General features: G+C 38.8%; 1 protein-coding gene and 1 non-coding gene across 2 annotated transcripts in view; one reads left to right on the top strand and one right to left on the bottom strand.

Annotated features, from left to right (window-relative positions):
* LOC5580003 (ubiquitin-like protein 3) overlaps positions 1-14,505 on the top strand; it is a 61,395-nt gene extending 46,890 nt beyond the window's left edge. The window contains exons 3-4 of the mRNA XM_001653845.2: positions 13,059-13,223; positions 13,303-14,505. Coding sequence (XP_001653895.2) covers positions 13,059-13,223; positions 13,303-13,367 — 230 coding nt within the window. The 3' untranslated portion in view covers positions 13,368-14,505. The remainder of the gene's footprint in view (positions 1-13,058; positions 13,224-13,302) is intronic.
* On the bottom strand, positions 12,811-12,882 carry Trnaq-cug. Its single transcript has one exon. It is a non-coding gene; the product is annotated as a tRNA-Gln (tRNA).
* Positions 14,506-24,414: the final 9,909 nt, after the last annotated feature.

Raw genomic sequence — 24,414 nt, 5'->3', positions numbered from 1 at the left:
TATTCCACTATCATATGCTAGTCTGATAGTGACGACCGAAACGAGGGGTTAAATCAGGTTAAAAATGCAAAGTAGGGGACCAGTTATCACCTTTTACAAGCGACGCCGCCCCAGGACCAAGCTGTTGAATGTTGAATAATTATGAAAAATTTATTGATGGCGATAGTTGGTTCCCCAGGCGGCAAGATGGCATTCGATACGACACGATTTTCAATTTGTGTCATTCATATTTGATTTGTTTTCCAATATGCAGACTTGGTGACGTCTGGTTGAAACACTAAATTAGCTGCATTTTATTAAGTATACGACTTCTCGTAGTCGTTAAAATATGCAATGATCATCTGATTGGGGTGAATGCTTTACGAAGAGAACCAATTTTAGTTTAATTCAGTAACGTTTAATTTCATTCTGATTTTTTTTTAAACGTTGAAAGCATGGGTTGGTGGGATTCCAACTTTTTATTTAAACCCAAATTATTTTAGATTCAATTACTTTTGGGTGGACAACAATCGCTGATTGGTGATCGTTGTACATGGCATTACATGCATCGATGGTTTATATATCTCAATCAAAATTCTAGTAGAAAAAGGTTGTAACAAATAATCATTTCTTCTTAACAAGATATCATGCTCTATTTGCCATGTACTTCACATGGCGACCGTAACAGACGGTGATGGACTTCCGTATCTATTGTTGATCATTGCGCTAGAATGTGTTATGCCGAGAGCCTGGCATAACACCCGAGGAACGATTTTTAAAAGATCCAATCAATTTGTTTGCTTCACGAATGGTGAAGATCGCAAACCTGCACAGTATACCTACACATTGTACAAAGAACTCTTAAATTCTCATTTGTCCAGAGCATTTTATTTTTCTCTCATGATGTTTTTTTCCGAAAGATAACATTTGTTCTTGCTGCAAGAAATTGCTGTAGCAACTATCATCAACATGATTTCAAGATTAGTTCTTCTACTTCTTTTTCTTTTTTTGGTATTAAGAACTCACTCGGACAGAGCCTGCTTCTCAGCTTAGTGTTCTTATAAGCACTTCCACAGTTATTAGCTAAGAGCTTTCTTGGCGAAAGTTGCCATTTTCGCATATGTATACCATGTGGCAGGTACATCGAGAAAATTTCATTGACATCTTAGAGGGAACTGTCAGCTCGAAATATGATTTGATATTAAATGGTTCTATTTCTTCAGGAGTTCTTCCAAAGATGCTTCCTAGAAGTCTTTCAGGGTTTCTTTACGAGAGATATTCCTTCACCTCTTTGAAATGAATTTCTCCTGGGATTCTGCAAAAATTCATCCAACGATTTTTTTCGGAATGTTCTCATTTGGATTTTGCGATTCCAATTCCTAACTATTCTTTTACAGGGTAGTCAAGAACGAGCTACCAAAAATAGTCATCATGAAAACTAACCTGCTAGCATAGCAGAAATTCTTTCCAACCGGGCTTACATTATAAATCTAGAACTTATCGTTCATCCCCCAATCAGTTGGCCGGCGATAGATCGCCCCAGGATTTATTAACTTTCGCTGACCGAGCACGAAACGAAATCGCACGCCGTTTTCCGCAGAATTAACCCGATGCGGCCATCCTTCGTCCACGTCGAGCAGGAGGGAAATGAAGCGTGCGCAAAAAGCGGAAAAGAACTGCACATTTCCGGCCGGCCGGAATTTATTGTTCTCAATTTATTAACCGAGTGCTAATGAAGATATATAACTTGAATGGCGGCGTCGGGCGGCGGAGGAAGCGACGACGACGATTTTGACCATTCAGATAGATGGACGGCGGATGCTAATGGATGGTCCTGCAAGATATTAGTTTCATCTCTTGTTGACAAGATGGATCGCTTTTTTGGGCTGGTTTCTGATGATGATTGAGGCAAACCATCGATTTTCCGTTTGTGAGCTTCATTCATCAATTGTTCTTCTTTGCTAAGGGAAGGTTTTTTGGTTTCAAACCCGTCTACATTACGTTCATGTCACGTTATTGTCTGTTTCATTGGCAACAAAACGCGCCACCAACTTTCAAACAGACCAACCAAATCGTTGCCAGCAAGTTGGTTGGCTGGCGACGGTTTCACCGGCGACGATTACAAATCGTCGCGTTCGATAAGGTGCAAAATTTACAATACTTCCGCAGATATCTTCAAAACCTTTTCATTCGTATTATTCAAGGTCCGCTAACGGCATGCAACACCTTTTTTCTAGGATGTATCTTCTTTAGAAGCTAAGCTAGTAATCAGAAAGCAGTTCTCCAAAAAAATTGGTTAGAAGTCTATTTGGTTCGTTTTTTGTTCTCCAGTAACTTCTGTACGGAAATATTCAGGAATATCTGAAAGATATCTCCAATTGATCCATGCATACACATCCAACATATATCTAGCACAAAAATAATTGCTTCAAAATTCTTGCTTTAATTCATCGGTTTTTAGATCGTGCTCCCCGAAGCATTTGATACTCCATGAAGCCTTGACAGGTGCTCCGCTAGAAAACAAAATGTAAAATACAACAAGCCAATCAAGCGAAGTCGAAAACTTTCAATAGTACAACCTAGATCAAATCAACCATTATCGCATAAAATTTGATCGATTGGTAATTCTGTGATTTACTGACTGTGATCAATTATCAAATGTTCAAATCAAAGCGCTGTTTAGCTCTCTAGTTTTATGTTTTCGAAAATGTGAGGCATTACTTTATCTTCATAACATCTTCAGGTGTTATGGTTCATGATTAAACTGTTAAATACATACGTAGTTATGAATTTTATTGAATGAATCAACATATATTTTAAGGTAGTTATAAAGTTAACAAATCAAACGATGAACCACTGTTTTAGCAAAATACTGTTATATCTGAAATATTTTCCTATTCTTGTTTTTTTAACGCTGCTTTCAAATTGTGGGCTTCGTGGCCGTGCGGTTAGTGTTACCAAGCATTTAGCCGCATCGAGTCAAGGGGTGTGGGTTCGATTCCCGCTTCAGTCCGGATAATTTTTCGTCAGGAAAGTTTTTCGACTGTGCCACTGGGCGTTGCATTCTAGTCCGTTGTCTAGTGTGGTGTTTCCTTCAAAGGGCAAATCGTCCACTGGAAGCATTAATCGGTGTCTTTAAAAAAAAAAAAATTGTTCCATGCTAAATTTTCCATGAGAAATGAAAGAAAAAAAAAGAAAAATTAGGAATATGTCGCTAAAATACGCTCCCTCAAATGTCCGAATTGAAATCAAAAGTGTGCAGCATGCATTTACATAGATCGTTTGACTTGTCTTATTAATTATGTTCTCCGAGCATAGTCAACGCACAGATGACCAACAGATATTCAAATATCACATAAGTAGGCTGCAACCAACCTCGCACCATAGAAACAGCCTCCGCTCCGTTTCAGACTTGACAGTGTGCACACGAGTAAACATCATTATTGCTTGAAGTTAATTATTGGCCCTAGTTGATGCCTTTCCAAATATGCAGAAATGTACAAAAAGCCAGATAATTTATAAATAAGTTTTGCTGTTTCTACCATCTTAAATGGAAATATTTGCTTAAAACCAAAGAAAGTGTAAAGTAAATGCTAAAATGTCCCAACATAAAATAAACTGAAAATAAAACAAATTTATAAAGACGTAACTAATAAAATACTTACTTCTCGATATTCGTTAAAATTATTATATTGAATAACGCTTGTCCAAAAAATCGGATTTCAAGTGGACTCACGATAATGAGCAAGTGCTCCGCGGAACAATTTGATCTTAAAAAGTATTTCGCGAGTCAGAATGTCTGAGGTCCCCTTAATTATATTTAATTATAGGCTGTTCTTTATATTTATACTGTTTTAAATTTTATTATTTAGTTAGGCCTAATTTTATTTTTTGTTATTTATCAAATCTTGCAAGACGTGCTGTTGGAATAATAGTTACCGTAAAACGGGGTAACTTTGATAGTTTTTTCGAAGAAAACTTCAATATTTATGCATGCTGTTACAAAGAATTACATTTTATATTTTTAAAACGAGTACTGATATCATAGCTACCGATTGCACTTGATAGATTTCCAAAAGATTTATTCTGAATGAATATATTATTTTTCATATAATCGAAAGTCGGTTTTCTGTTTTGGGGTAACTTTGATAATGGAGTACAAATGGAACAAAATTGAATGAATTACGGAACATTTATAGGGCGTTGCATACCTCTAGGCGTTTAACGCTATATGGAAGTTTCTGACTTAGATTACAAAAATGGTCCCAGTTTGTGAAAATGGTTTTCGCTAAGAGATTTGAGACCGAATTAATGTTCTACTATAACTAGGCTGTCATGGACAAGTGACGAACTCATTATGACTTTGTCAAATAGTGATCGTAGAACAGATTGTTTGTAAGCGTTGCAAAAATGCTAAAATCTTGTAAATTTTTAATATTTGCATATGAATCCTCAAATGCACTTCATTCTAACGAAAATAGCTTTGACATGAAGTGTCATACTATTACTTTTTACACTTTTGCATTCGCTTTTCTTAACTGATTAACAGAAACTTCGTTATTTCGATTAATATGTTGTGGGTCTCACACTATCAAAGTTACCCGCATTATCAAAGTTACCCCGTTTTACGGTACTTTGGGATGGTACACAAACTATGTCACGCTAAATTTCAACTTTTTGGACCCCCTCCCCCCCTTTGTCACACTTTTTGTATGAGTCTTCCAAAAATTTTGTAAGGCTTGTCACGCTTGGCTCGACCCCCTCCCCCCCTAGGAGCGTGACGTAATTTGTGCATGACCCCTTTAGAATCTGCCAATATTCATCATATTTTTATTTTTTGCAGACACAAGATCTCCTTTTGAGATATGCTGGAAAAAATGTTATTTCAATCACACATTTTTCCTTCTTTCGATAATAGACAGTGTTTTTGATGTACACTTTCAAAATTAAAATTTCTACTGAATCGTTCAAAAGTTTCGCCAGATTTTTTTTTTTCAAAAATGTGTTGTTTGTTTGCGTTAGAGCCTTAAATATTTTAAACAAAAAATAACCTGCTCTCGTACTTAGGCTGTTTTTGCAGTATGCTGAAATAATAGATCTACGGATAAGAGCTTTTAATATTTTGAAATAAATTTTCCCTTCTTTTACCAAGTAATTTTCATCAAGTGTTACGTCCAAACTGGGACAGAGTTTGATCTGCAGAGAAATATTCTATGCACTTTCCCTTTATTAATAACTGCGAACTTTCTTTGTCAATTAACTATTTTCAAATATGTATATTGCAACAAGCTTAAAGATGTTCTGGGATGTTGAGAAAATTATTATTCCGAAAAGATATTCCACCAAACCCGTCACTAGTTTTATTTAGTTATGCTCTCTAAAAGTTTTGACATTCAGGGCCGAATATCCCTGAACGACCACCACGCGTATTGAGAGCCTACGAAAAAAATTGCTATGGGGTCGATGGTGTTGATCTCGGTAAATGATTCGAAAATGCCGATATTCATTCTAAATCAAACATTATGCCAAACGGCCATTATACTAAATGACCAATATGCCAAATGACCATTATGCCAAACGATTTAATGCCAAACGACTTTATGCCAAACGACCTTATGCCAAACGACTTTATGCCAAACGGGGTACAATCGAAATTGTAAGCTAGATAAATATCCCGATCTTCTCATTTTGAGCTTAGTGCACAAATATAATGTTAGTTAAAAATGCATAAACAATAAATTATCTCAATAATCCCAATATTTGCTAAGACATTTCAAATTAATAATTGTTATCTGCTACGCCCAATGCACATTGGGGAAATCCGAACCCAAAGGTGGAAAAAATTGATAACTTTCTTAACAGGAAGGTTAAAAATAAGTTTTATAGCTCATTCGAAAGGAAATTTTCTCAAGAATCGATTGGTGATGGTTTCATGTACGTGGGACAGCTCTGAGATAAGCTATGGTGCCCGTTTTGCCCCAATTCCTTGGAAAGACTAGATTTTTATATTGTTTTGTGTAAAACTGTTTTATTGTGGAGAATATTTTCCATGAATTTCATCATTCCTGATCCATTCAACAATGTTTTATAAAGAACGTGATAAAAAGATGGAAATTTAGGGGATTATGGGGCCAAATGTACAATGGGGTATTTTTAAAGAAGAATTTTTTTTTTAATTTTTTCAACCTGTTTTTTTATTAAAATAAATTTTTAAATAGTCAGATAATCATGAATTTAGCTTACAGAAAGAAGTTGTAGTGAAATTTGTACAAAATGTATGGTTATTATTTATTATTTATGCAAAATATTGTGAATAATTTACCTTCTTATATCACAAATTCCAAACATTTCCAAACGATATGCTATAGTTTGGGTACACGATATTGATCTACATGATCGATTGCCGCTAGCCTCATTGATAGGAGGTAGTGGGAGCATATAGTTTTATGGCTATATTTGCCCCAATTTTCCTATAAACGATTTGTTTCATAATTTATTTAACAGACATCTCCGAATTCAACTTATTACGAACTAGATTGTTTTTTCAGTAGATGATATAATATTTAAAATATGAAATATAGGAGATTATGAAGATCTTTTATACATAAAAAATATAAAAAAAAACTAAAATTAAATACATAAAAAAAACTATCTATAGTTTTTTTTCCCTAATGAATCTAATTACTCAGGATAAAGTTAGCTACACAAATAATGTATAAGTTTTATGAGGTTTAAATTGCATTTCGCATGAAACTATTTGAGAAATAATTTTGTCTTTTCACGGATATTTGTTATTACAATATTAGAATTGCCATCATATGCTACAGAAAAAGTAATTATAAAAGTGATCAAATAAAGTACTCCATATATTTAAATACAGTACTTTTTTATTTATGATGCAGTAGATAACAATGCTCAATTCTCAATCTTTTCCAAAATCGGTCATCCATTTCATTAGTATTTTTTTTGTTTTTTTTTTTCTTTGATGGCAATTTTTATATTGTAATAACAAATATCCGTTAAAAAACATTATTTCTAGAATAATTGCGTGTAAAATGCAATTTAACTCCCATGAAATAAATACATTAATGATTGTGTAGCAAACTTGGCCCAGAGTAATAAGTTCCTTTAGGGAAAAAAAACCTGTAGATTGTATGTATAAAAGATCCCCGTAATCTCCTATATTTCATAATTCAAATATTGTATCATCTACTGGAAAACAATTTAGTTCGCAATGAGTTGAATTCGGAGATGTCTGTTCAATAAATTATGGAACAAATCGTTTATAGGGGAATTGGGACAAATATAGCCATAAAACTATAACCAACTACCTCCTATCAATCCTATCCTCCAGCAATTCGCTATAGTATAATACCAGGCGGGCAGAAGGCAGCGCGATGTAACTCGACCCAAGCCCGAGGATGGAAAACAGCGCGCTTCGACGGCGAAGTATTCACTGAAGCCCTGAGGCGCGAACGAAACACTCTGGACCTAAACGGTGAAGAGCTAGTTGCTATGATATCACGAGCGTGTGATGCTTCCATGCCGAGAAAAGCCCCTCCTAGAGAGAACAGGCCGCCAGTGTATTTTTGGTGCGAATCAATTGCAAATCTTCGAGCAATCTGCCTTCGGGCTAGACGAAGAATGCAACGCGCACGCACAGAAGCACAAAGAGAGGAACGCGGTGCAGCATTCAGAGAGGCAAAGTTGGCTCTCAAAAAGGAAATCAAGAGTCGAAAACGGGCATGCTTTGAAAGTCTATGCGAGAGTGCCAATTCTAGTCCATGGGGTGACGCCTACAGAGTGGTAATGGCTAAGACCAAAGGAGCCATAGCACCCCAAGAGAAATCGCCCGAGTTGCTGCGATCGATAATCGATGTACTCTTCCCGCACCATCCCATAAGCCCATGGCCCCCAGCGCCGTATGCGGCAGATGAAGGAGAAGAAGTGGCGAGAGTGACGAACGAAGAGCTGGCAGAAATCGTGAAATCATTCGCGTCAAACAAGGCACCGGGGCCCGATGGTATCCCGAATGTTGCCTTAAAAGCGGCAGTGAACACGGATCCGGACATGTTCAGAACCACGATGCAACGCTGCATTGATCAAGGAATCTTCCCGGATGTATGGAAACGACAGAAATTGGTGCTACTACCAAAGGCGGGGAAACCACCAGGTGACCCGTCGGCGTATAGACCTATCTGTTTACTAGATACGACGGGCAAGTTATTGGAGAGGTTGATTCTCAACAGACTAGTACCGTATACGGAGAGTGCGGACGGCCTGTCCAACAACCAGTTTGGATTCAGAAAAGGTAAATCTACTCTGGACGCCATCCAGTCGGTCGTTCAAACAGCTGAGGTGGCAATCGAGCATAAAAGGAGCGGCATCCGTTACTGCGCGGTTGTCACTCTGGATGTGAAGAATGCGTTCAACAGCACAAGCTGGGAAGCAATAGCACACGCGCTTCACCGCCTCAAGGTACCGGTGCAGTTGTGTAAGCTTCTAGAAAGCTATTTTGATGCTAGGATTCTACTGTATGACACAGAGGAGGGGCAGAAAAGCGTTCGAATTACCGCGGGAGTACCTCAAGGTTCAATCCTGGGCCCGCTGTTATGGAATGCGATGTACGATGACGTACTGAGGCTGCCCCTTCCGACGGGTGTTAAGATTGTTGGCTTCGCCGACGATATCACCCTAGTGGTCTATGGTGAATCGATGGAGGAAGTAGAGTTGACAGCAGCGCACTCTATTTCCCTGGTTGAGGAGTGGATGAAGTCTAGGAAACTAGGACTGGCCCGTCACAAGACTGAGGTGGTGGTGGTCAACAACCGCAGGTCCGAGCAACGGGCGCTTATCTCGGTAGGTGATTGCACCATAGAGTCCAAGCGATCCCTTAGGCATCTTGGGGTAATGATCGATGACAAGCTGAGCTTCGCTAGCCACGTTGAATATGCCTGTAAAAGGGCATCTACGGCTATAGCGGCGCTTTCGAGGATGATGTCTAACAGCTCTGCTGTAATTGCCAGCAAACGCAAGCTGCTGGCAAGCGTGGCGCTATCCATACTAAGGTATGGAGGACCAATCTGGTCAAAAGCGCTTAGAACGAACAGAAACCTAAAGCGGTTGGAAAGCACGTACAGGATAATGTGCTTAAGAGTAGCAAGTGCATACCGGACGGTATCTAAAGAGGCCGTGTGCATCATAGCCGGGATGACGCCCTTCGGGCTCATCATCAAGGAAGATGTTCAATGCTTCAACCAAAGGGGTACCAGAGGAGTCCGTGACACGTGTAAAGAGGAAACGCTCAGAAGCTGGCAGCAGGAATGGGATAACTCCACTAAGGGTAGATGGACCCATCGACTAATACCAAATGTGTCAGATTGGTATGGTAGAAGCCATGGGGAAGTGAACTTCCACCTGACGCAGTTTCTGTCAGGACATGGTTGCTATAGACAGTACCTGCATAGGTTCGGGCACTCAGAATCTCCTGCGTGCCCCAATTGTGCTGGTGTAGAGGAAACAGCGGAGCATGTCGTGTTCGATTGCCCCCGTTTCATTGTTGTGAGAGGTCGCATGCTCACTACATGCGGAGGGGACACGTCCCCCGACAATATTATAGAGAGAATGTGTGCGGATGCCGAGTGCTGGAATGCAGTAACCACGGCTGTCACTCACATTATGTTAGAATTGCAGCGTCTATGGCGCGCCGACCAAGAGTTGGCTGCAGAGGATTAGCCCTGCCGAGGCTGGTCCCTTGTAACATTGTTTAAGTCGGCTAGGAGAAGCAGTTTGCCTAGGCTACTTCTGCTACACGTGTTGTGCTATATGCACTGATCCCTTCCCGAAGAAATACCGTAAGGTGGTTCCGGGGAGATGAGGGTCTGAGTCCAAGGGTCATGTCGATGCACTGTTCACCACTTGAGCAATTCTAAATGAATTGCTCATGCACAGTGCATAGGCTGGTTTTAGCGGGTCGTCGTTGGTGCGTCATCCCCGCATTCCCTGAGTTATCTTCTTAGGGGATCTGTTTGCAGATTTCCCCCTTGTAAAAAACAAAAAAAAAATCCTCCAGCAATCGATCATGTAGATCAATATTGTGTACCCAAACTATAGCATAGCGTTTGGAAATGTTTGGAATTTGTGATATAAGAAGGTAAACTATTCACAATATTTTGCATGAACAATAAATAATAACCATACATTTTGTACAAATTTCACTACAACTTCTTTCTGCAAGCTATATTCATGATTAACTGACTATTTAAAATTTAATTTTAATAAAAAAACAGGTTGAAAAAATTTAAAACAAAAATTCCTCTTTAAAAATACCTCATTGTACATTTGGCCCCATAATCCTCTAAATTTCCATCTTTTTATCCCGTTCTCTATAAAACATTGTTGAATGGATCAGGAATGATGAAATTCATGGAAAATATTCTCCACAATAAAACAGTTTTACACAAACCAACATGAAAATCTAGTCTATCCAAGGAATTGGGGCAAAACGGGCACCATAGCTTATCTCAGAGCTGTCCCACGTACATGAAACCATCACCAATCAATTCTTGAGAAAATTTCCTTTCGAATGAGCTATAAAACTTATTTTTAACCTTCCTATTAAGAAAGTTATCAATTTTCTCCACCTTTGGGTTCGGATTTCCCCAATGTGCAATGTCACCCCAAACAACGGTGTGAAATAAACTAAAAAAATATATTGCAGTTTCTTAAATATTTGTCTCAGCGAATTCAGCAAAATTAATCCAAGTATTGCAAAACTGATTGAGTAGGACAACATAAACGCATAACTCTTTAATGACCCTAGAAAGTTTGCAAGATATTGAATTCAGTTCTAAACTCTCGAAGCAGGTCCGCGGGCCCTGGCCCGCTGATTGTTCTACCCACTTGTGGTAAGAACATACCAAGCAGAGCTGGGAAAAGTTCTGAAATTCACACTACAGTAGGCAAGCGTAGCAAATCACAGTCAGCGGAGCCAGTGAAACTCACGCGTATCGCTACTGTAGGCAAAATGCCTTGAAAATAGCAAAACACCAGTTGCTAAGGGAACCCAAAACTACTGTAGAAAAATGTTCTATTTCCCGCATTTACAGCCTTCAATGACACTACTGATTTAGAAAATTCATTTACTTAACATAGGCTACTTGATGAGATTCACAATTTTAAACTACTGTATTAGATGAACCACGTGATTTTCGTAAAAACTCAAGCCTACTACTATTACCATTCCCAGCTCTGATACCAAGTCTAAGAACCTCAATTTGAAGTTTCCAAAAATCAGTGAATAATAAATGGACTGTTTTTCATAGGTTGGTAGGACCGAACTTTAAAAAATGTGGGAGTATATTTTCCATTACTTGATAGAAAAAAAATGGATTTCAGTAAAGCAAAAGTTGTTGGTCAAACAAATTCTAACTGAATTATAAATGGGATTTTACAAAATCGCAGGATTCTCTCGGAATCATCGAGATGAGATTTACGAAAAGCTTGAGCAAACTCTTTACTAGTGTTGAACAGGACGCTTAGAGAAGCTTTAGTAGTGTCCTCGACGGGATGAACAGTGCATCTTGAGCAAAATACTTTTAAAAATTCTGGGCATGGTATAACCATAATTCTAAGAGGAATTCTGATAATTTTCTGAGAAAGTAATTCAACAAATTCCTAGACAGAATTACAAAATGTTGCATAATTCCGTGCATAATTCTTATTTGATTTTACGCAAACTTATTCCAAAATATTGATCATGAAATTTTGTAGATTCTCACAAAATCTACGACATACTGTTAAAATCCTTTCAAGACATTGAGGGGCATGTTATATGTTTTTCAATAGAATTCTGAATAGGTTCCTTCTAAAATCATGGACTTCATTCTTTTAAAAATCAAGGAAAGTTTCCTAAAAAAACACTCTGGCTAGAGAACGTAATTCGGAGTACAGTGCACACAAAATCCTCGTTAAAATGCTGTCCTGCTAGAATCCATAAACAGTTTTTTTTATTAACACTTCAGTCGTCGCGCTGTTGTATTTTGTACAACACTGATGCAAAAACCACGCTTTTCGTTCACAACAGCTGCGAGGTGGTTCTGGTGGTGGCAAACCACGCGACGACTGGAAGGTTAACTGACTTTTGTCCAATCTATGAAAATGTATTTGTTTGTAAACTAAGATAAATCTGGCCCGCCACTGAATACTGTTGAACGGCGCAAATAGGTTGGGTAAGCCTGTCTTAAAACTTCTTCGTCTGTTTAGAAACATAACGAACATCTTCAAACCATTAATAATTTTCGACGTTTGCCAACAGTTATCACTCAGCAATGGTATTCTATATCACCCCACAATGTACCGAACACCCAAGCACGTGTATCACGTGGCCACGTGGAACTGTTTGGCAAATAAATAGAAACCTCACCTTTCCTTACCACCAGGCAATAACGTGTTTATTCCCGTGGGTACCGATGCTTTTGCTTTTCTAATGTCGTTCGTCTCTAGAGAAATTCACCACATACCTACTAAAAAAGCACGTCGTCCTGTCTTGTCTTGAATGATATCCACTTTTCTTCGTTTCTCATTCCACATTCTACGGGCATTCCCCTAATGGAAACGAGAAGGAACGAACTTTTCTCTTCCATTCCGTCTTTGCGATGTTATGTTTAATTTATTGATAGGTAATACCTGTACATTAGTTTAATATTCTCTTATATTATTTTCTTCGTTCAAACAATCCCTATTGAAAATGAAGATATTTGCTTTAAACTACTTCAAGCGCGTGATTAACGTGATCATCCCTTCACTATTGCACTAAAAAAGTATCCACTCAGGTTCTACCGAGATTTGAACTCGGATCGTTGGATTCAGAGTCCAAAGTGCTAACCATTACACCATAGAACCAGTTGGTGGTGGGGCACCGCTCAAAGGCGAACGAACGATGCAAAGCATGACATGAAAAATCTCGATGATGACTCATCTCGCACACGATTCGCGAACGCGAACGAAGATTGAATGAATGAATGAATAAATTACTAATCGTTTTCCTTTCACTTTCGTTCCGTTTCGTTTCGTTGCAGACTGGGAAACGGAAGCGGTAGCCAAGGCGGAGATCCTAAGACTTATCTACCAGGGCAGATTTCTGCACTGCAACGTGACGCTAGGCGCCCTAGGGTTACCATTAGGCAAAACGACCGTGATGCACTTGGTCCCACGTGATAATCTGCCCGAGCCAAATTCGCAAGGTAACTAAACCGCACACTGAATCGAATCGCTCCGTTGGAGTTGGAATGATTAATCGATGTTTTTTTCCTACAATTTTAGATCAGCGGCAAAAGAGTAAAGGCGGTTCCAGTAGATGTTGTTCCACTAGTTGTTGTATATTGTAACCAATTTTTATCGAGAGCACTATAAAGAAACGCTACCACTAACTAACCAGAAAGCCCCCCTCACGCACTCACGCATATTTACTAAGAAACAAAAACAAAAAACATCACGGAATTAGCGCCGCCGGACTGCTGTAACTATACGAGGTCCTCGGGAGGACCGGATCCCAGTGCAGAATGATGGACGTTATAGGCTCTGATTTCCACCCTGATATCCTTTATTATTTTTTGTTACATAGTTTGTCGCCTTATTTGTTCGTCGACTCGTATTAGTGGAAATTTGTTCAGATTTTTGTTTTAGCCTATATTATAGTTTTGTGCAATCTTTGCTGTCGCAGACACGGGCATGAACAAACTCCTCATCGAGAAAGAGAGAGAGCAGCGCCGCACAGTGGAGAGTACGCGCAACAGCGCAAACGTATGATAAATTTACGGTTTAATTAGTTTTGTAAGTGCAGCAAAGTTTAGGAATGACGGAGGAGTGATTTATAAGAACAACGGTACATATTTTTAGCGAAAATTCTATACATATACAAAGCAGAGGAAGCGAGCGCATCGCGAAAATAAGGGAAAAATAGGTGTGCCCACTTATGAGCAGAGACGAGTAATACCAGATGAAATTACTAGGCTATAGGCAATTCGTTGATCGTATAGGTTCTATATATTTTTCTCAGATTAAGTATTTTTACACAAGGTCAAGAGGACGAGCGTAGGTGGAACAGGTGTCTAACCATCAGCTTTCGCCCCCTAAGTTTCGACTTTTTCGTCGTTTAGTGCGCAATCCTATCAAAACACTACTGAAGAAAAAATTGTGAAAGCAAACCATAGTGAAGAACGTTTTAGAAAGAGATTATTTAACGTAAACCAAAACGGAGAAAATCATACACTTAAACAAACAAGAATCTATTGTTATCAGAAAACGGAAAAGATCAGTTACTCTATAGTTTAATAACGAAATTGTAAAAAGTAAAGTGAACCACAATTGAACAATTAAAAACAAACACAAAATGAAACCCAAAAGATATCAAAAGCGCCACTTACTCATACACATCGAAATTCAGAGCATTACAACACAATACACACAGAAAGAGAAACACACTCTTAAAAAGCCGAAGAAACAATTCCTCAAGCAACGCTAGCCCAGGAAAAGCGCGAAAAAACAGCAAATTACGGTCGGATTTTTTTGCAATCTGACTTCCTCAATAGGCGGGCGCCAAAATATCACGCAATTTCTACGCAACCCCTTCGCTTCACGTGTACAGTTTTATACGAGCAAACCCAGCATCTTCGTGTTACGAACAGGAGAAGACGCGATCGAAATCGACCAATCGCGCGAAAGAATTTAGTGTGTGTGAATGTGAATACTCCCTATCCGTCTATGGCGGAACTGCGTGTTTGTTGTTAAGGATGTTGGTTACCTTTTTCCCAAATGGCTTCGATGTCCCCTATACTCGCTACTGTCCCTGTGTCCATTCTTGGAAGCATTCTGAATGGTCTCCTAAAAAGACTCTTGGAAATGTCCATTGAAATTCGCAGAGGAGTCTGTGAGGACTTCTGGAAGGATTCTGAACTGAATATTGCGAAAATACATAACGAAATATATTTACAGGATTCTTATTAGTACAGAATTCTGAGTACGGAATCCTAAGAAGTATGAACGGAATTCTAATAATTCTGAATTGTTTCAGGATATGAAAGATTCCAAGCGGAGTCCTCTAAGCTCGATTGAAAACATCTTGGACTGACTTTTAATAGAATTCCGAGCAAATTTTTGAAAAGGTTTTGAATGCCACCCTGAATGAATTCAAAACGCATCCCTGGGACTCAGAGAGCTATACTGGAAAAATTATGAATGCAATCATGATAGAGTTCTGAACATGATCCTGTAAGCATTCTGAAAGAATCATTAACGAAATCCTGGAAAGATTCCTAACGCAATGCTGTAAGATTTCTGAATCTAATCCTGAGAGGATTCTGAACCGATTGAGCCGAATCCTGGAAGGAATTTAAACCTAATTGTGGGAAGATTCTGAACCAAATCCTGTAAAGGTTCTAAACCGAATCCAGGGAAGATTCTGAACTGAATCCTGGAAGGATTCTGAACCGAATCCTGGAAGGTGTTTGAACCAAATCCTGAAAGGATTCTGAACCATATCCTGGAAGGATTCTGAACCGAATCATGAAAGGATTCTGAACCAAATCCTGGAAGGTTTCTGAACCGAATCCTGTGAAGATTCTGAGCCGAATTCTGGAAGGACTTTGAACCGAATCCAGAGAGGATTCTGAATAGAATTCTGGAAGGATTCTAAACAGAATCCGGGAAGGGTTCTGAACCAAATCCTGAGAAGTTTTTGAAACGAATCCCAGAAGAAATCTGAACCAAATCCTGGAAGGATTTTTAACCGACTGAACCGAATCCAGGAAAGATTCTGAACTGAATCCTGGAAGAGTTCTGAGACGAATCCTAGAAGGATTTTGAACTGAAACCAGAAAGGATTCTGAATAGAATCCAGGAAGAACGCTGAACCGAATCCTGAATGCAATCCTGATTCTGAAAAGGAAGAAGATTCTGGAAGAGTTCTGAGCCGAATACTAGAAGGATTTTGAACTGAAACCAGGAAGGATTCTGAACCGATTACTGGAAAAACTTTGAACCGAATCCTGGAAGGTTTTTGAACCGAATCCTGGATTGATTTGGCACCTGGATTTCTGGAGGATTTCTGAACCGAACCCTGGGAAGATTCTGAGTCGAATTATGGAAGGATTGTGAATCGAATCGTGTAAGGACTTTGAACCGAATCCAGGGAGGATTCTGAATAGAATCCAAGGAGGATTCTGAATAGAATCCTGGAAGGATTCTTAACCAAATCCTGGAAGGTTTTTGATCCGAATTCTGGAAGGTTTCTGAAGTGAATCCTGGGAAGATTCTTAGCCGAATTCTGGAAGGATTGTGAACCTAATCCTGTAAGGATTTTGAACTGAATCCAGGGACGATTCTGAACCGAATTCTGGAAGAGCTCTGAATTGAATCCTGGAAGGATTGTGAACCGAATCCTGGTAGGAATCTAAACCTAATTGTGGGAAGATTCTGAACCAAATCCTGTAAAGATTCTAAACCGAATCCAGGGAGGATTCTGAACTGAATCTTGGAAGGATTCTGAACCGAATCCTGGAAGGTGTTTGAACATAATCCTGGGAAGATTCTGAGCCGAATTCTGGAAGGATTGTGAACCTAATCCTGTGAGGATTTTGAACCGAATCCAGGGACTATTCTGAACCGAATCTTGGAAAGATTATGAGCCGAATTCTGGAATGATTGTGAACCTAATCCTGTAAAGATTTTGAACTGAATCCAGGGACGATTTTGAACCGAATCCTGAAAGAGCTCTAAACCAAATCCTGGAAGATTTTTGAACCGAATCCTGGAGGGATTGTGAACTGAATATTGGAAGCATTCTGAACCGAATCCTGGCAGGAATCTGAACCTAATTCTGGGAAGATTCTGAATCGGTTCCTGATCTAAAGCAAATCCAGATAGGATTCTGAATAGTATCCTCGAAAAATTCTGAAGCGAATCCTGGAAGGTTTTTGAACCGAATCCTGGAAGGATTCTGAACCGAATCCTGGGAAAATTCTGAGCCGAATTCTGGAAGAATTGTGAACCTAATTCTGTAAGGATTTTGAACGAATCCAGAAACGATTCTGAACTGAATCCTGGAAGAGCTCTGAATTGAATCCTGGAGGGATTCTGAACCGAATCCTGGCTGGAATCTAAACCTAATTCTGGGAAGAATTCTGAACAGATTCCTGTAAGGATTTTGAACCGAATCCTGAAAGGTTTTTGAACCGAATCCTGGAAGGATTTTGGACCAAATCCTGAAGGGGTTCAGAACCATATCCTGGGAAGATTCTGAACCGAATCATGCAAGGCTTCTGAACTGAATCCTGTAAGGATTTACGAATTGAATCCTGTAAGGATTCTGAACAGAAACCTGAAAAGCTTCTGAGCCGAATTCTGAAAGGATTCTGAACCGTATCATGTAAGGCTTCTGAACTGAATCATAGAAGGCTTCTGAACATAATCCTGTAAGGATTCTGAACCGAATCCGGAAAACAAACCCTGGAAGGGAATCCTGAAAGGTTTCTGAAACGAATTTTGGAAGAATTCTGAACGAAATCCTGAAGAATTCATAATCCTTAACAGCTTCTCCTGAACCGAGTCCATGAAGGATTCTGAACGTGATCCCGGAGAGATTCTCTAAATGATATCCTCTAAAACTAGGTACGAAATTCCAAAAAAATTGTACAAGGCTTCTAAGCGGAATCCTAAATTTAAGCCTTTGTAAAGTTCTCGCAATAGTAAACAGAATTCTGATAGTATTTTGAGCAGAGTTTCTTCAATCCTGAAGAATACCCTGAGAAACTTTCTGTACGTGATTTAACAGGCTTTCTGAATACCAGCGTTTCTCCCGCAGTTCACATCCTCTTCCTATAAATAGATCACCCACTAGCTAATCGAAACGTTTTCAAATTTCTGACCGGCACCACAATCTGGCTTTTGGTTTGCATCCAACGCTGCGCAAATTAAGGATAAACTGTGGCCACGCCATATAGGTAGGGTAAAAGCACCGGTTTTGGCCCGCCTAAGAGAAAATGTCAATACAAATAAAATGGAAAGCCGTATTTAAACTACAAATATGTCAAATGCAAGCTTTCAATCCATATTATGTGTGTAAAATATCAAAACTGGGCTAAAACCATTTTTTCACTTTGAAAATCCCTTTGGTCGATATAGGCCAAGGGAACCAGTTTCGGCCAGAAATTTAACTTCGGTTCCTAAATTGGCCAATTACATTGATTTCTCATGAGAGTGGCCAAATTAGGAGTGCCCTGGCCAAATTAGGTGTATGGGAGTTAAAATTATAAGGAATATGAATTGTTTTTTTTATGTTCTGAATTAATTTTGACCAGTAAATGAATGTAGCTCTATCAAATGTATGTGATCTACTGAACACAAAAGGTTTCATGCTGATTGGCTATGTAAAACCGTGTAAAATGCACTATGGCTACAACTGGCGTATGGCCAAAACCGGTGATTCTACCCTACATATAATTTATCCACATCATCATCTCGTTGCACCTTATTCCACTATTGTTGTTACCATCACTAACCAGAGAGCTCTATATATTTATACTCTTATCTCGTGTACCTTTCTTTAAAGTAGTTCAACAAGCATTTCAAGTGAAAGAAGCATTCATCCAATCCCCGACCTTTACCAAACCTTCCGAAATTCGCTCGAATTGGTCCCCTTTTTCTGATTGAGGCATTCTATTCGTGTGTCGTGTGATTTCGTGTAACATATAGCGTTCTTCCCTCAATTGTCGTGCTCACCCGAATCACGTCCGTCGGACCTTAGTTCCATATCATGGGTTTTTTTTTCGAAAGGCAAATAGGGTCCTAAAGCCCTGTCCCAATTTAAGGGCCAAACGCTTAGGCCAGAAACACATGTTTACTCAATTTTCAAATGTTTTTCGTTGGTTCAAGTCAAAAATAAACATTTTTCCCGGATTTTGAGATGTGGCACACCCCTTGGCTTAAACTCAAATTTAGGGTGTATTTTGTTTTCCGTGTCCCTTCCCAAATGTCATAGAGGAACAACCCCAGTGTTAAAAAGTTGAGCCCCTGTGGCGTTTTATTCGAGTAAGTGAACGTCAAACATGATCAAAAGTGTTCAAATTTGGACCCATTTTTAAAATTGAAGTTTGATTATGATGTAGTTGTTTTTTGAACGAGAAAATTTGCCAAAATAATAGCAAGCACACGTTCTATCGTGTTATTGAACAAAAAGCAAAGTTTATCAAATATTTTAGGAGTCTCATGTTCTTTTCTTACAAGTTTTTGATTTCCTTTTTTTTTTTTGAAAGATGGGATTTTTTTTCTTATCCCATCTAATAATATGATAATTTATTTGTATGTTACGTTTGAATCAAACATATCCTTGTTGACAACAAAATATGTATATAGTTGAACCAATTTTCCAATAATTTGATCAGAAAAATGTTTGGTTGATTCTTTTTAAAACATGGTTGTGAAAGTTTTTTTGTAATAACATGATTGATCTACTCACAAAACGGAAAAAAGTTTAATTTTAGTACATTAGACATGAGAGTTGAAACAATTATCCTTCGAAAATATCGCAGTGTATGGAACTAAGGTTTAACGGAACGGTCCACTATCTAATGTATAGTCGTAATCACCATCATCCGCACATATCGATTCGGTTTACAACCTTGTCATCGTAGATTGTATAACTTAACTGTCGTCACATACTTTACACATACTCCGTAAACATCAAGGCCACCAAGAACCATGTAGAATATAGAAAAGACACACGCTCAGCCCAACAACGACATACAATACACACGAGTCTCTCCAAATTTTCTGCCAAGTGCATTTTCGGTTTGCTATTACAGTATGCAAGTATAGATCCAACATTCAGAGTTTAGTCCAGAGAATCTCTGCTAGAAATCCATGACGACGACACGAATAATTAAACTCTCCATTAAAAAAAAAACTTCAAATTTCAAATCTCTCAAGTTCTGGTACAAATGGAGTCTTAAAGCTCTGTCCTAGTTTTAGTACAAACGCTTTGTCACATCCCTTACTTTAAACTCAAATTTTGGGTGTATTTTGTTTTCCGTGTCCCTTCCTTAATGTCAGATAGGAACAACCTCAGTGCTAAAAAGTTGAGCCCCAATTAGTTTTTATTCAGGACCCTACTACTCCATACCTTCATAGGAGAATCTCTCCAGATTCTCGTGGAAGAATTTACTCCAAGTTGTCGTAATCAAATCTCTTCAGACTCGCGTAAAAGAATTTCTTTAAATTCATGCCGAAAAAAGCGATACGAGAATCTTTCTGGTTTCTGGTAGAAAAATCTCCAAAAAAAAGTGAGATAATCTCTCCATTTTCAGTGTATCTGTTTTCTTATACATTTCGGTGGGAGATTCTTCGAAAATTTAAATCATCAAGAGTTGGAGTGTATCTAAATTTCAATTGGAGATTTCAATGGAACTTTACTCAAGACTATCCAGCATGTTCAAACTTCCAATGGAAAATTTCTCATAATTCCCGTAGAGAATCTCCCGAATTCTTCTGTGGGGCTTCACTGCATACTTCGTTAAAGAATCTTTACAGCCGTATAAAAATTGTAAAGATTTCCATGGGCTAACCTCTTTAGATTTTCGAACATAAGAGATTCTCTCGTAATTCACACAGCAGTATTTTGTCAGATTTCAATAGGAGAATTTGCCTAGATTGCTGAAACAGAATCTTCAGATTTCAATGGAGATGATGCTGCGTTTTCTTAAATAAATACTTCCTATTTCCACATGAGAATTGCTCCAGATTGTAAAGGATTTATTTTTTCAAAATTTTCTTGAAAGATTTTTTTTAGATTAGCAAAATAAGAATATTTATGAACGACGATAGGCGAATCTCTCCAAAAGTATCTCTCATGATTTCTTCTCCTTACTTTTCATTAGGAAATCTCTAGATTTTCGTAGAAAAAGCTACTACCGTATGAATTCCCGTAATCGAGATTTCCATAGGAGAATCTTTCCAAATTATTCTAGGTGATCCTTTTCATGTTCCCGTTGGAGAATTTCTTCACTTGGAGGAATCTTCCCGGATTCCCGTAAGAGAATCCCTCCAGTTTCCTAGAGGAAAATCTCTCCAGTGTTCAATTGGAGAATCTTTCAAGATCTCCGTAGAAGTATTCCAACAGATTCCTGTAGAGATTCTCGTAGAAAAATCGCTTCTGATTCCCGTGAGAGAATCTCTCCAGCTTTCAACAGGAGAGTGTATCAAATTCCTATAGGAGAATCTACAGATCTCCATACGAGCAACTCAACAGATTGTTGTAGTACAATCTCTTCAAATTCTGGTAGAAGAACATTTCTCTGAACCTCGTATGAATTTCGTTGGAGAATTCCTACTGATTTCCGCTAAAGAAACTCTTCTGATATACGTTGAAAAACCTCCTAAGGTCTCTGTTGAGCAACCCCTACAGATCACCGTAGGGGAATCTTTTCAGATTCCCGTATGAGAATCTCTTCTCTCTCTGAAGATTCTCGTAAGAGAATAGCTTCATAATATGTTTTCAGATTCCCGTAGAAGAATCTGAAAATATTCACATAAGAGAGAATCTATTCAATAGCTTCAGATTCATAATATATTTTCAGATTCTTCAGATTCATAATATGTTTTGAGATTCCCGTAGGAGAATCTTTTCAGATTCCTCTCTGATTTTTGCATGAGAATCTCTTCTGATTCCCGCATGAGAATCTCTTCTGATTTTCGCAGAAGAATCTCTTCAGTTCTCGTAGGAAACTCTCTTCAGGTTCCCGTAGAAAAATATCTTCAGATTCTCGTATGAGAATCTGTCCAGATTCCCGTAGGAGAATTTCTTTGAATTCTCGTAATAGAATCTCTTTGGATTCCCTTAAGAGACTCTCTCCAGATTCCCGTAAAAGAATCTCTGCAGATTCTCATAAGAGAATAGCTTCAGATTCATTATATGTTTTCAAATTCCCGCATGAGAATCACTTCTGATTCCCGCAAGAGAATTTCTTCTGATTCTCGCAGGAGAATCTCTTCAGTTTATCGTAGGAAACTATATTCAGATTCCCGTAGAAAAATCTCTTCAGATTCTCGCATGAGAATCTGTTCAGATTCCCGTAGGAGAATCTCTTCAGATTCTGATTCCCACTTGAGAATCTCTTCTGATTCCCGCAGAAGAATCTCTTCAGGTTCCCATAGGAGACTCTCTTCAGATTCCCGTAGGAGAATCTCTGCAAATTATCATAAGAGAATAGCTTCAAATTCATAATATGTTTTCAGATTCCCATAGGAGAATCTCTTCAGATTCCCCTAAGAGAATCTCTTCTGATTCCCGCATGAGAATCTTCTGATTCCCGCAAGAGAAACTCTTCTGATTCTCGCAGGATAATCTCTTCAGTTTCTTGTAGGAAACTCTCTTCAGATTGCCGTAGAAAAATCTCTTCAGATTCTCGTATGAGAATCTCTTTGGATTCTCGCAGAAGAATCTCGTCAGATTCCCTTAAGAGAATCTTTTCTGATTCCCACATGAGAATCTCTTCAGATTCCCATAAGAGATTCTCTTCAGATTCCCGTAAAAGAATCTGCAGATTCTCATAAGAGAATAGCTTCAGATTCATGATATGTTTTCAGATTCCCGTAGGAGAATCTCTTCAGATTTCCTTAAGAGAATTTCTTCTGATTCCCGCATGAGAATCTCTTCTGATTCCCGCAAGAGAATTTCTTCTGATTCTTGCAGGAGAATTTCTTCAGTTTCTCGTAGGAAACTATCTTCAGATTCCCGTAGAAAAATCCTTTTAGATTCTCGCATGAGAATCTGTCCAGATTCCTGTAGGAGAATCTCTTCAGATTCTCTTAAGAGAATCTCTTCAGATTCTTGTAGGAGAATCTCTTCAGATTCCTGCAGGAGAATTTCTTCTAATTCTCACAGAAGAATCTATTCAGATTCTCACAAGAGAATCTCTTCAGATTCCCGTAGGAATATATCTTCAAATTCCTGTAGGAGAGCTACAAGCTGAATAATTGATAAAAATGTTTGTTGGGATCTCTCCGGACCTCTCATAATTTCCGCAGGAAAATTTCTCCTGATTTCCGATTGACAATCTTATCAGATTTCGGCTACAAAATCTCTTCAGATTTCTTTTGGGCAACCTCTTTACATTTCCGTGGCCGAATCGCTTCAGATTTCCGTAGGAGAATATGTCCGAATTTGCGTAGGACAATCGCTACAGTTCTTTGTAGGAGTTCGTTCAGAGACCGGTAGAAGAATCGCTTGAGAATTCCGTAGGAAATCCATTTAGGATTCCCGTAGGAGAATCTATCCAGATTCACGTAAAAGAATCTGTTCAGATTCCCATGGGAAGATCCCTTCAGATCTTCGCAAGTTAGTATATCCAGATTTCCGTAGGAGAATCTTTCCAGGTTCCCGCTGGAAAATCTCTCCAGGTTACCGTAAGGGAATCTCTCCAAGTCCCTCCACGAGATTCTCTCCAGATTCTCATGTAGGAAAATTGCTTCAGATTTCCGTAGGAATATCATTTCGGATTCTCGTAGGACAATCTATCCAGATTCACTTAAGAGAATCTCTCCAGACTCCCATAGGAGGATCCCTTCATATTTCCGCAAGAGAATATATCCAGATTCCCATAGGAGAGTCTTGGCCGATCCTCGTAGGAGAATCTCTCCAAATGCCTATAGGGGAACGTTTCCAGACGCAGAATCTCTCCAGATTGCCGCTGGATAATCTCTCCAGGTTCCCGTAGAAGAATCTCTCCAAGTCCCCCACGAGATTATGTCCAGATTCTCACATGTAGGAAAATCGCTTGCGATTTCTGTAGGAATATCATTTCGGACTCCCGTGCGAGAATCTATCCAGATTCACTTAGGAGAAACTCTCCAAATTCCTGAAGGAGAATCCTTCCAGATTCCCGTTGGAAAGTCCTTCCAAATTCCTGTAGGAGAACGTTTCCAGATTCCAGTAGAAGAATCTCTTCAGGTTCCCGTGGGAGAAACTCTATAAGTCCCTCCACGAGATTCTCTCCCGATTCTCCCAAAAGAATTTCTCCAAATCACCCAAGATTCTTATAGGGAAATATCCCCAGAATTCTGCTCATTCTAGATTGCGATTGAAGAACCTGTTCATATTTTCGTAAAAGAATCTTCGAACATTCATTAAAGAGAAAAGAATCTTTTCATATTGTAGTAAGAGATTCTTTCCGATTCACTCAAACTTTAGTAGGAAATCATCCGACTTTTGGTTGAGAATCACTCTAGACATTTTTGGGGTAGTATCTGAGGAATATCTCCGGATATCCAAATCTCCCGATGTCTATGGAAAATCTTCCGAGCTTTCATTGTTATAAGAGACTTACTCTTTTTTTTTCGGTGGAAATTATTCCACCGAGTTTCGTATGTAGGTTTCTCTAAATT

Source organism: Aedes aegypti, chromosome 1, assembly GCF_002204515.2.
Source record: "Aedes aegypti strain LVP_AGWG chromosome 1, AaegL5.0 Primary Assembly, whole genome shotgun sequence".
Taxonomy (NCBI): domain Eukaryota; kingdom Metazoa; phylum Arthropoda; class Insecta; order Diptera; family Culicidae; genus Aedes; species Aedes aegypti.
Note: the sequence above shows the minus strand (reverse complement) of the source record. Positions and strands in the feature narration are given on the sequence as shown.